Source organism: Tenrec ecaudatus, chromosome 4 (assembly GCF_050624435.1).
Source record: "Tenrec ecaudatus isolate mTenEca1 chromosome 4, mTenEca1.hap1, whole genome shotgun sequence".
Classification (NCBI taxonomy): domain Eukaryota; kingdom Metazoa; phylum Chordata; class Mammalia; order Afrosoricida; family Tenrecidae; genus Tenrec; species Tenrec ecaudatus.
The window spans coordinates 158,935,860-158,947,667 of record NC_134533.1 but is presented as its reverse complement, the minus strand read 5'-3'; the positions used below and the strand labels follow the sequence as shown (position 1 = coordinate 158,947,667).

The 11,808-nt window shown below is 40.9% G+C and overlaps 1 protein-coding gene across 1 annotated transcript in view; it reads left to right on the top strand.

Moving 5' to 3' along the window:
- The first annotated feature begins 214 nt into the window (after positions 1-214).
- The window catches only part of KPNA4 (karyopherin subunit alpha 4), a 60,674-nt gene continuing 49,080 nt past the window's right edge, over positions 215-11,808 (top strand). Inside the window, exon 1 of the mRNA XM_075546984.1 lies at positions 215-559. Coding sequence (XP_075403099.1) covers positions 491-559 — 69 coding nt within the window. The 5' untranslated portion in view covers positions 215-490. The remainder of the gene's footprint in view (positions 560-11,808) is intronic.

The window sequence follows — 11,808 nt, the reverse complement described above, 5'->3', positions numbered from 1 at the left end:
CCCTCCCCTCGAGTCCCCTCCCCGCCCTGCCGAGCTCTAGGGGATTCTTCCCAGCGTCGCTCGCTTCCCTTCTCCGAGCGCTCTTCCGCCCCCGCTCTCCATCGCCCTTTCTGATTGGCCAAGCGCACTAGAACCCGGTTGGCCAATTGGCAAGCTGGGCTGGTGGCGATGGGCGTGGCCGCGGCGCCGGGGCCCTCAGATCGAGGCTGCCTCCCCCTCTCAGCCGGCAGCACATTCCGCCGCCGTTGCCGCCGCCCGGCCCGCAGTTGTCTTCGCTGAAGCTGCAGTCGCGCTAGGGCTCGGGCAGGGGGGGGCGGGCGGGGAAAGGAGGAGAAGGCCGCGGCGGAGGCCGGTGAGAGGAGGAAGGAAGCGGTGGCGCGGCAGACATAGCAGTCAGGCGGCGGCCCGGTTCCTGGGAGTGTCGGTGCGGCGCTGTGGTTGGGGCGGATCCCGCGGGGCCCGGGCGGGGGAAAGAGTCACCGGCCCGGCCATGGCGGACAACGAGAAACTGGACAACCAACGGCTCAAGAATTTCAAGAACAAAGGCCGCGACTTGGAGGTAAACTCCGGGGCGCCCGAGGGGCCGTGGGCACGGGCCTCGGGCCAGTCCCTGCCGGGACTCCGAGTGTGGGGAGTAGGGGCGGGAGCCGCCGCCGGGCCGCGGGGGAATGGCGCTGGGGGCCGGCCCGCCCGTGACGCCGCTGCGAACGCGCCGGGAAGTTTGTGCCGGGCCTGCTCCGCCTCCGCCGGGGAGCGGGGTGCTGAGGGACGGCGGGCGCGGCCTAGGCCTGCCCCGCGCAATCTGCCCGGCGCGGGCGCGGGCGCGGGGCCGAGAGGCCGGGCGCGGCGAGTGCGGCCCGCTCCCCGGCCGCGCGGAGCTTCCCCTCCGGCTCCGCTCCGACGTTTGACGCGGCCGACGGAGGGGGTGGAGGGAGGCGTGGGGGGACCTGCGTGTGGCGACGGAGTGGGGCTCGCAACTTCTGGAGCGAGGCCCGAGGCGCTTTGGCTTAGACACGTTTTGTTTCCGGATCTTCCCACTCCCGATTTGCCCCGGGATGCCCACGGAGGGAGTCAGCTTCTCACTTGGGGGCGTCCCGAACGACCCCCCGAGTGAGAGGCCCTCCTGGTGCTGCGCAGTGCCTTTCCGCGGTGGCAAGTGGCTGACTCCGGACGTGGCTCGCAGGGTGCCCTCTTAGCGGCAAAAGGCGCCTTGTTGCACCGAGGCCACAAATCTCGGCCCCGCTCCCGAGAGGAAAGCCCCGCCGCCTTCTTCGCGATCGAGTCCCGAGCGCTTTCACAAACCTGTCATCTTCCAGTCGGCCGTGCACTTGCCCTCCACCTGCAGGTGGTGGTAGCGGGGAACAGGGGGGGGGCTTCGTTTTATTTATTTAGGTAATTTATTTAAGGGAGGGGAGGAGCGGTCTTCATTGTCTTAGCTACTGCTCTTCCCTAGGCTGTTAGGGCTACCAAGGTGTGGGTTACACAGGCACAGAAATTACTGAGATTGTTTTGGATAGATGACATCTTCTCCTTAGCTTTCGGAGTAATTTAGTTTTTAATTTAAAAATTCCCTTTGCGTCCTCAAGTTTCTAAGAGAGAGCGGGCAAGTGGTATATTTTGTGTTGCCCCTACACATTATTACCCAAATAATGAACTCAATTGAGCATTGGCTTAAATGAGTGACCATAAATAGGGTTTTTTCCCCCCACAGTCAAGCTCCTCCCCCCCATTCAATTTTAATATAAACCATTGTAAGGTAATTTATAGCACTTTATGGTTCTGTAGTTTGAGAGAGTATCGAGTGTCTGGGGTGTGTGGTTGGTCTTAAGGTGATCTTTGTGGTCCATTTTTTTTATTTTAAAAAAAGTTAACATCATTATTGAGATATAATTTGCATATCATAAAATTCACCCATTTAAAATGTACAACTTATGACTTTCAGTATATCTTCCCAAGTTGTGCAGCAGTGTGATTTTAAATCTTTTACTATTATGAATATTTATTTAGAATGAGAAAATTCATTTCAAATTTAGAAAAGTTGACAAGTTCAAACATTATAAAATCCAGGAAAATGGCAATTACATGCTTAATAATAATCTGTAATCCTTTTCCTCTACATTTCTGACTGTACTATCTTAAAGAGTACAATTTCATGGTTTTTTGTCTGTTTACAGAGTTCTGCAGTCATCCCCACAAACGATTTTAGAAAGTCTTCATTACCTCAAGAAGAACCCCCTTACCCACCCATAAGCATTTACTCTTCAGTCTCCTCCACCCCAGAATACCTGCCAGAGACAGCCTCTCGTTTGCTTCCTATGTTTTTTAGGTTGGCCTCTTCTGGACATTTCAAAAAAATGCCAATGTACTGCATATGATCTTTGGTACTAGCTTCTCTCACTTAGCATAACTTTTTTAAGATTCATCTGTGTTTGTGTCACTATTTCCTCATATTACTTATTGTCGGGGGATATTCTACATTTGGTTCATCTATTTATCTCAGTTGATATTCTGTTGGGTTGTTTGGTCCATAAGATGATTATGGACCATCTACTACTATGAATATTCATGTGTTTCTTTGTTGAACATTTGTTTATATTTCTCTTGGGTATATGCCTTGAAGTGGAATAGGTGGGTCGTATGATAACTTTGCTTATCCTTTAAAGAAGGCTTTGTAAAGCTGCTATCCTATATTTTTTGGGGGGTTGTTAATTTTTTCCTTCTTGTATACCACTTGTTCTAGTCAAAGTAAGATTAAACAGTGAGATGATAGTGTAAGAATAGCTACATGATTTTTTAAAAATAACTATATATCCAAGGCAGAGTTTTGAAAAGTTCATGTTTTATGAGCATCATTTAGTGTCTTTTAGTATTCTGTGTGCATTTGAAGTAGGATTATTTTTACTTCTGACCTAAGGAAATCATGTATGACTCTAGAATCACACATTTGTTTTTGTCATGTTGTTGTTAGTGTTATTGAGACAGTTCTGACTCAGAGACCCTAAGTACAACATAACAAAACACTCCTTGGTCCTGCATCTTCCTCACAATTACTGTGCTTGAGCCCATGTTGTAGCCACTGCGTTAATCCATACCTCCCTTAATTACAGCTTATTCAAAGTCACTTAAACATTTGTAATGAAATAGAAACCATCTTATTTTACCTAAGAGAACACTAGTCTACTTTGATAACTACATATTTGCCTATATCTCTCAAAACACCTCATACCTACCTCCCATCCCACCCCCATGATTACTGTGTTGTGCTACAACATATTTTAGGAGTAAAATACTGCGTTTTGGTTTAAGTCTTAGCTGTGACATCTGAGAACTTCAAACATAATTTAAATTTTTCTACAAAATAAGCAGAAAGGAGAAACAGGTGAACTTGATTTTAATAATAGTATATCTTTTTTCATCTAAATTTTTTAAAGGTTGATTTTCTTTTTGTACTGTCTTAAAAGTCCAGTTTGGAGTTTTATTAAAAGTTTGTGGGAAAATTCCATTAACTTTCTGTTTTTCCACCAATTTTTTGAAGCCCCTTAAAGCCTTTCTCATTTTGGACAAGCCACATTTCATATGCTTAATAGTTACCTATAGGTTACTGGTGATTTAATTGGACAGTACAGAAAGAGAGGATAACATAGAGTGAGGTAGTGGTATTAATTTTGGTTTGACACACCACTTTTATTAGACATGATGAAAAATACAGAGTCCTAGAGTTTAGTTTAATCTCATCTCTAACTTTGTGTGTGACCTTGGGGGAATCACTTAGTCTTACGGTTCTTTGATCTGTGAAACTAGAGGTACTTGACATCTGCTTCATGAGTGTTGTGAAGATTAATAGGTTAATGTTAAGAAGATGCTTGGCAATTCTCTGAGCATTTTATCACCTTCAGCTTTCCTGTTTGGGAGGAGGAAGGGGATTTAATGGGATTCAGTGTAATTGATTTTCTTTCATTTATTTTCAGTATACTCTTTTTGTGCATATATAACTTAAGTTCAATTGAACCCACAATTAACGTGGATATTTTAAAACAAAAGAGGCATGTCATTGCTCACATGCTTATCATTGATGGGCAGTTTGGGTCCAGGAAATTAGTGACCCTTCAAAAGTCATACTTTGTAAATTACAGTGCTTTCAGTCTTCCATTCTGGCTACTCCACTTGAAGAAGAGAATCAATTAGTTTGAGAATAATTACTGTAGAAAGGGAGTGCAAAAGAACACAGGAAGTGAATAGTAACCAATTTTCAAATAATAAAGTTTGCCCGAGTAAAGCAAATGAAGCTCATTTAGTTTGTTTTAAGGAACTCTGGTCCTCTGGTTAAGAGTTCGGCTATTAACTATGATCTACTCTGGTACCAATTACAGCCTAAGAACCCACTTTGTCTCATTGAATTGAAATGGACTCAAAGGGTACCTAAGAACAGTTCATTTAAAATTGGGAATGTACTTATAGACTGCTAAATGATATTTGTAGACATTCCCTGGGGTATCTGGGTTCAAATAGAGCTGATACCTACAGCCTAAATTGTTAGGTAAGTAATTACATTTTATAAAAGCACAATTTTAGAAAAGAACTTGCCCGATGTAAATGTAAAATATATAAAAATGCTAATAATTAGAAATTTGTGATTGTCCACAAACAAATATCAAATCAACACAAACTTTTAAATCATGTTAGCAAAATTAGCTTGGTTGGTGAAAGTTTAATTTGTGTTACTGTATTTTGTGTAGACACATAGACTTAGTGAGTTGCTAAACTGCACAGAGTGAAAAGCATTGTTAAGCTATTGAGTCTTGTTAACTTTTAGAGAATGACCTCTTGCAGCACAAATCTTGGACCATATGTACTATTCTTAAAATAACTACTGTCTTATTTTTCATATAATAGTATCATCATGTGACAACATGAACTACCTGATTAAAATATAATTGAGAATGAATTATTTGATTGTTTTGTGTGCTTCTTAACACTTTATAACATGATCTAGATGAAGTGGTACCTAATAGAAAAGTCTTTTGCTTCATGATTTGTGTGCTCTTGTTTTGGAATAGAGGAGTGTGTGAGAGGAACTAACCATGAGCACCTACTTCAAAATAAGGGGACTTCAAGTGTTAATGGAAAATGGAATTAAGAGATAAGGGAATTCTCCACAAATTTTGAAGCCTTCTCATACATTCTTAATATAACCACTATATATATGCTTACCTTTATTCTCATTTCTCACAATTTCATAAGTGGAAATTATGTGAACATTAACAGTAAAGAGTACAATATCTTTGCTGTCAAATACATGTGTGCTTTTTTCCCTGCAATTCATATAAAAGTAAGACAATACATAATTTAGAAGTCTTCAAACCTTTAGGGATCAAGACCTGTTAACACTGTTAAAATGTAAATTCCACTGATCTTGCACTGAATGTATCTTTTACCAGTGTATTTTGTAATTTAGTTTGGGTCATTTGGAAAATAACACAGTTCATCAAAAAATGTGTTGAAAATCTGCAAACTCACAGCCCGGTATATAGGTTTTTCCACAATTCTAAGTGACACTTAGACGCGGGGGCGGGGTGTTGCTAAAAAAGTTTGTGGAAAAACTCCATTCTCTTTTAATTCAATTTTTCCACAAACTTTTTGAGGCCTCCTGGGATGCTTTCTTGTTAACAACTAGCACATCATTCATTTTGCGAAAACATCTGCCAAACACTGTCTGAAAAAACATGAATTGATTGTTCTTTCAAGTAGAGGTGGTGTTTAGTGGGGAAAAGTGGCTTTCAATTTGCAACTCATACAATTCTACGAGGACTTTTTCCTTGATGAGAACATCAGCTGCACAAGTATGTGTGCTACAGAGGTGTGTTGAGGATTTGGTGGGGGGTGTTGGTAATCTGATTTTCTTGATGGGGAAGCAGTAGGTCACAGCTGGTATTAAGATAAAAGTGCCCAGGAAGATCACAGGCCGGAGGATGCAGAGTTGTGTGGATCCAGTGGCAGTGGAAACATCTCCAGGGCTGGCACAGGTTTCCTCGGGGCTGGTCACAGGAAGGTGAAAGGCAGACAGAGAGGCCCACCTCCATCAGGCCTTTTATTTCATTGGCACCTCCAAATGAGGTCATCAAGCTGCAACCTGATTGACAAGCTAAACTCCACCCACAACGTCTTAAGGGGGCCAAGCTGGCACAAAAAACCCCGAACTATCACAAATGGATTGAAACAAAATGTGTATGAATTGCTGGCTTTCAAACTGATGAACTACTCTGTAAACCTTCATCTAATTCACAATTTTAAAAATTTTAAACTTCAAAGAAACAAAAACAAGATAAAAGTGCCAGTTAAAGTCAAGGAGGGTTCTTAGTGACCATGCTTATGCTTAGGCACCTTCCCACAACTTATACCTAAAATTTTAATTTATCTTTGTTGTTGAGGCTATTCACAGAATACACATCAACAATTTCTATCCTGACATTGAGTACATTCTTAGGACTTTGGAGCAATTCTTCATGCTTTTTGTTTTTTTGAGCTGTACCTCCTCTGACATAAACTCAGTGCCGCTGAAGTTTTCTGTCTGCTCTTGAGTTGCTGTTGTCGATTTGATCCCTTGGTTGGCAATCTGTGATTGCATGCTTATATCAGAACGATTAGGGAGTACCCAAAATATTTTTTTCAAAGTTGTATATTTGAATTTTTAAAACAAACAACACCTTGAAAGTACTCTCCATTGCACTGAGTACATTTGTAAAATCTGCGATTTTGTTCTTGGAAACATTTTTCAAACTCATCTGTTTAGATGGCTGACAGCACTTACCTTTGTTTGTTTTTTCTCCCCTCTTCTATGCCTCCTTTCATGCCCCTCTTCATTCAAGTCACACAGAGCAAGGTCAGAGTAAGGGCAAGGGTGGATGGGGCAAGAGAAGCATGCTATTTTTTTTCTTTTTGCCAAAAACTGACGCACTGAAATGGCTGCATGAGCAGGTGCATTGTTGTGGTAGCAAAACCAGTCCCCCGTCTGCCACAAAACAGGCCTTTTTTGGTCACACCATTCCACAACCTTTTCAGAAGCTCTAAATAGAAAGCATGATTAACAGTCTAACCTGATGGAACTCCAAATGCACTATCCCCCTCACATAAAAAACAACAATGAGCATCGTCTTGATTTTTCATTTCACTTGACGAGCTTTTTTTGGGGGGACTGACGTCTTCCACTGGCTTCATTGGGTCTTTAACAGTAATGACCTTGGAAAAAATCTGGATCTCCTCAGAGGTGTTCTTTCAAAGTACTGCATGCTTCCAGTTTGACTCTTTCCTGTTGAGTCAGAACCCAAGGCACACATTTTGCAGCATCCCTTCTCATTCCCAATCTTGCATAAAATTTACTGAACTGAATGCCAAGATCATCCAGATAACTTTCCGTCTCTTCAGTGATCCGTTGTCGATCTTCAAGTACAAGTGCACAAATTCCATTGACATTTTTGTCCGTTTGAGAAGTTGATGGACCTTCAGAATGAGGTTTGTCATCAATTGACATTTCACCTTTTTTGAAACGAGCAAACCACTAGTACACTTGAGTTTTTCCCATAGCGCTGCTTTTGTAAGCTGTGTTCAACATCACAACAGTTTCTGCGGCATTTTTCCAGAGCAGGAAACACAATTTCACAGCCAGACGCCGTTCTCTTAAATTGGCCATCACAAAAAAAAAGGTTCCAGTGAAATTGCTTTTACAAAAAAAATTCACTGTGACAAGAGAACCCTCACAGGCAACACCACTGAGTTCACTAACTCAGAACAAGTTGCTTGATGCTCTCACCTAGTGAGGAAAGCGTACTACGGATGCTCTGGTGTAGCAGAGCTTTTTTTTGTTTGTTTTTTTCTGGGTATCCCCTCATAGTTTCTGTGGACTGAGGAATATGGTACTGTGATTGGCCATGACAAGGTCTTGTGCCATTTATCCAGTTGTGTGTATTTGATGAGAGGATATTGGTAGCTCCACTTAAGCCACAGTTTTACCACAAGAATGAACACTTAAAATAAGAGGTAAAGACTATCTCACTGTCTCACTCACTCACTCTCGCACTCTCTCACACTCACTCACTCTCTCACTAATTCACTCACTCTCACTCACTCACCCGCTCACTCTCAGTCTCTCTCTCTCACTCATTCACTCATTCACTCACTCACTCACTCACTCACTCATTCACAAAAAAAGAAAGAAAAATAAATAAGAGGTAAAAAGCCTGTTGGCAAAATTATGAAGTGCCACCATCAAATACAAATATAGAATTCACCTTTGTTTCACCTATAAATTTGATGTGAAAGGTGATCACTGTATTACAGTTATAATTTTCCCAGCATCCTTTTGTATTCCAAATTTTTAAAACAATAATGAAAAGCTTAATTAAGACCAGTAAGTGAAAAATGCCTATCATTAGTCTTTACAGAAGTTGCGAATCAAACTTGAATGAGTATAAAACTTCATACATTGCTGTTGGGAATGTAAACTGGTACTGTGGTATGACAATTCTTCAAACAGTAAAACCATTTCTTTGTGAGTCTACCTTTCTGCTTGTAGAGAATAGAGAAAGAATATTTATAAAACCAAAGAACTTGTATATTGTACATGAATATTTACATCAGAAATATTCACGATAGCCCACAAATATCTGTCATTTGATAAACAAATATATAAAACATAGTATAACCATACAATGGAATATTATTTGGCCATTAAAACAAAACAGTGAATTAGTGATTGTGTTGCCCAATCAGTTGTCAATTTGAGACTCTTAACAGTGAAGGGGTAGAGTTTAGACTCAATCAGGTCACAGCTTGATGACCTCATTTGGTGGCACTAAGGAGATAAATAGCTCTCTGGAGGCAAGACACACTCCCACTCTCTGGATCCACAAGATTTCCCATCTACTGGCCTGTGATCTTCCTGCATTCAGCATCATTGCACGTGTTGTGTGAGTCTGAAGGGGAGCTTATAGATTGTATCAGACATATGGGCCAATATCAGATTTATGGACTTAATCTGGACTGGGCTGGGATGTTCTCTTAATAATCAATTGCTCTTTATATAAAGCCCTTTCCTACACACTTGAGTTTCCCTGGATTTCTTTCTCAAGTTTGCCTGGACTAACATAGTGATACATGATGCTTTAACTTTATGATAAGTGGTAGAAACCAGTCACAAAAGATTATACTTCCATTTATTCAAAATGCCCAGAATTGGATATCTAAAGAGACAAGATAGATAAGTGATTGCTTAGATTTAAGGTCATTGAGGGAAATGGAGAGTGACTGCTAACTAGTAGGGGATTTTCAGGGATGATAAGGGCATCCTGGAATTAATTAGTTGATGGTTAATGTACAACTTTGTGAATATGCTAAATACAGTACACATTTTTAAACAAGTGAACTATGTGGATTAAATCACAGTAAAAATATTGTTAAATAACAGAATTAAGAGGAGAGGGGGCAGGGCTAGTTAATGTCCAGTCCTCAGGGCCATCCATATATAAGACCCTTAAAATCAATATCATCTAACCTCACCAAAGAGAAACATTTCCAGCTATTACATTAGGAGTGAGTTAATTAAATGTTTGACCAAATGTAACAGGCTAATTTTTAAGTTAATTTGTATGGCTTGTGAATGGTGTTATAAATATCCAAATGGCCATTGGCAGAAAACGTGTCCCCACTCCTGACTTAGGATTCTTGTAGCTCTTTTTCACTGAATTGCCCGTATAGTCTTTCCTGTACTGGCTTCCTATTTTCTGCAAATATTTATGCAGCATCTGTGTTTCAGTTCCAGTTAGTGAAGCTAGAACAGTAATACAGGCCAAATCCTTGTTTTCCTGGAGTTACCATTCTAGCAGGTTAAGATCTCTCAGGTCTCTGACCTTAAACTGATCGACCCTGTAGGGTTTTTCCACCATAGTGACCCAGGCTGTAGCAGCTCCCTTATCTTAACTTGCGTACACATAATATTTCAATAAATAATCCTTGGATTTAAAGGGAAAGAAGATCCTAAATGGTTTGTGTCAAATTATGTAACTCTTCATTGGAGATTTTTGTGGCAAAGTGTGTCTTTCAGAAAGAGAACTCCTTAGATTGTTTCTCATTGGCTATATGCCAGTAGGAAGGTTTAATAATTTCATTTTCACCTTCAATCTGTACAGCTGTAAAAGTAAAATTCCACCTTAATGTAGGTACTAGTTTTGATTAGGTTCCTAAGAATGCAGAGAGCGCCTTTGTCCTGCTAGCCTTAATAAGATAGGTGGAATGTTAGGAACGTTAAGGGACCAATTCTCAGTGTCAAACATATTTCAGGTAAGTATGTCCTGGTAGTAGGAATTCATGGATATTCACTGTACTGTTCTGTCGTCCTCTAACTCTCCAACTAAATTGTCTTTTTCCTAGATAGTAATTAGTCTCGCTATTATTAGTTACATGGCTAAAAGGAATCTTATTGAGTTAATAATGTTTAACCAAGCAAGGTCAAATTGTTTTTATTGCTGCCTTGCTTATGGATTGGCTTTCCCTGAGTCAGATGTCTTTCTCTTTACCCACCACCAATCAGTTGTGATATGATCTTGGGGATATGTCACATGATAAAGAGTATCCTTTGGGCATCTTTTATTAATCTTTTTATTGGGGGCTCTTACATATATTATAACAATCCATACATCCATTATATCAAGTGGACATGTACAGTTGTTGGCGTCAAAAATTTCCAAGCATTATCTTCTTGAGCTCTTTGATAATCATCTTTTTATCTTTGCCCTCCCCAATCCTGCTACCCTGCCCACAAATTCTTAATCTGTATTGTTATTATTATTTATACATATCTTAAACCTCCCATTCTATCCTTTCACCTACTATCTGGTATTCACACACCCTCCACCCCCTAAGTAGAGTTATTCTGCCATCATTGCTATCTGTTACCTTCTTCCGCACCCTTCCCTTCCCAGGAATTGGTACTCCCGTTACTGATTCTGAGGGGATTTGTCTTTCTTGAATTCCAAATATTGAAAGCTGTCTTCTATGCCACTGTATGTACACAGTTCTAGCGGGATTTTTGAGGTAGGACTGAGATCATGGTAGTGGGGGGGGGGGGGGAGGAAGGTTTAAGGAATTAAAGGAGTGTTGTATGTTTTGAAGGTGATAAACTCCCCCGGGATGCTTTTTCTCTTTCGTGCAGCCCCTCTGCAAGGGAATGAAGGAGCATCCTTTGATTGTTGCAGCAACAACATCCCTGAAATAACTGTTTCTGTTAACTCTCTACTTGCTGTTACAATCTGGGGCAAATCATTATTAACTCATCTCCATTCCACACTTGTTATCTTGTTTTTGCTGTAACCTTTTCCAGCTGATAAAATAAACATTCTTGTTCTTTAAAAACAATAAATCAAATCATGCCCACACCCTCTCTGCTTCAATAGCTTCTTTCTGCATTTAGAGTAAAAGGAAACCCTATGTACATCTTCAGGACCCTGTTAAATGTGGCACCTGCTAATTCTCCAATCTCTCCAGAGAGACCATCCCTGAACAAGCTAATCAAAAAGTTAAGTCCATTTAGACATTTTCACATCACAAAGACTTCAGTTTTTCAGGAAACCCCTAAGAGATATGAAAAAGAGTTCCTTCTGGAACTGTGCCTTGTTGAAAATTTTCCTTTCCACCTCAGATATACTGAAGCAGAGTACATTTTTAGAAGATCTACATGTATACAGAAGAATGTTTTGTGGCAGTGTCCTTTCTAACTTACTGTGTCTGGGAATGGAAAGGGAAATTTGGGGCTGAAGT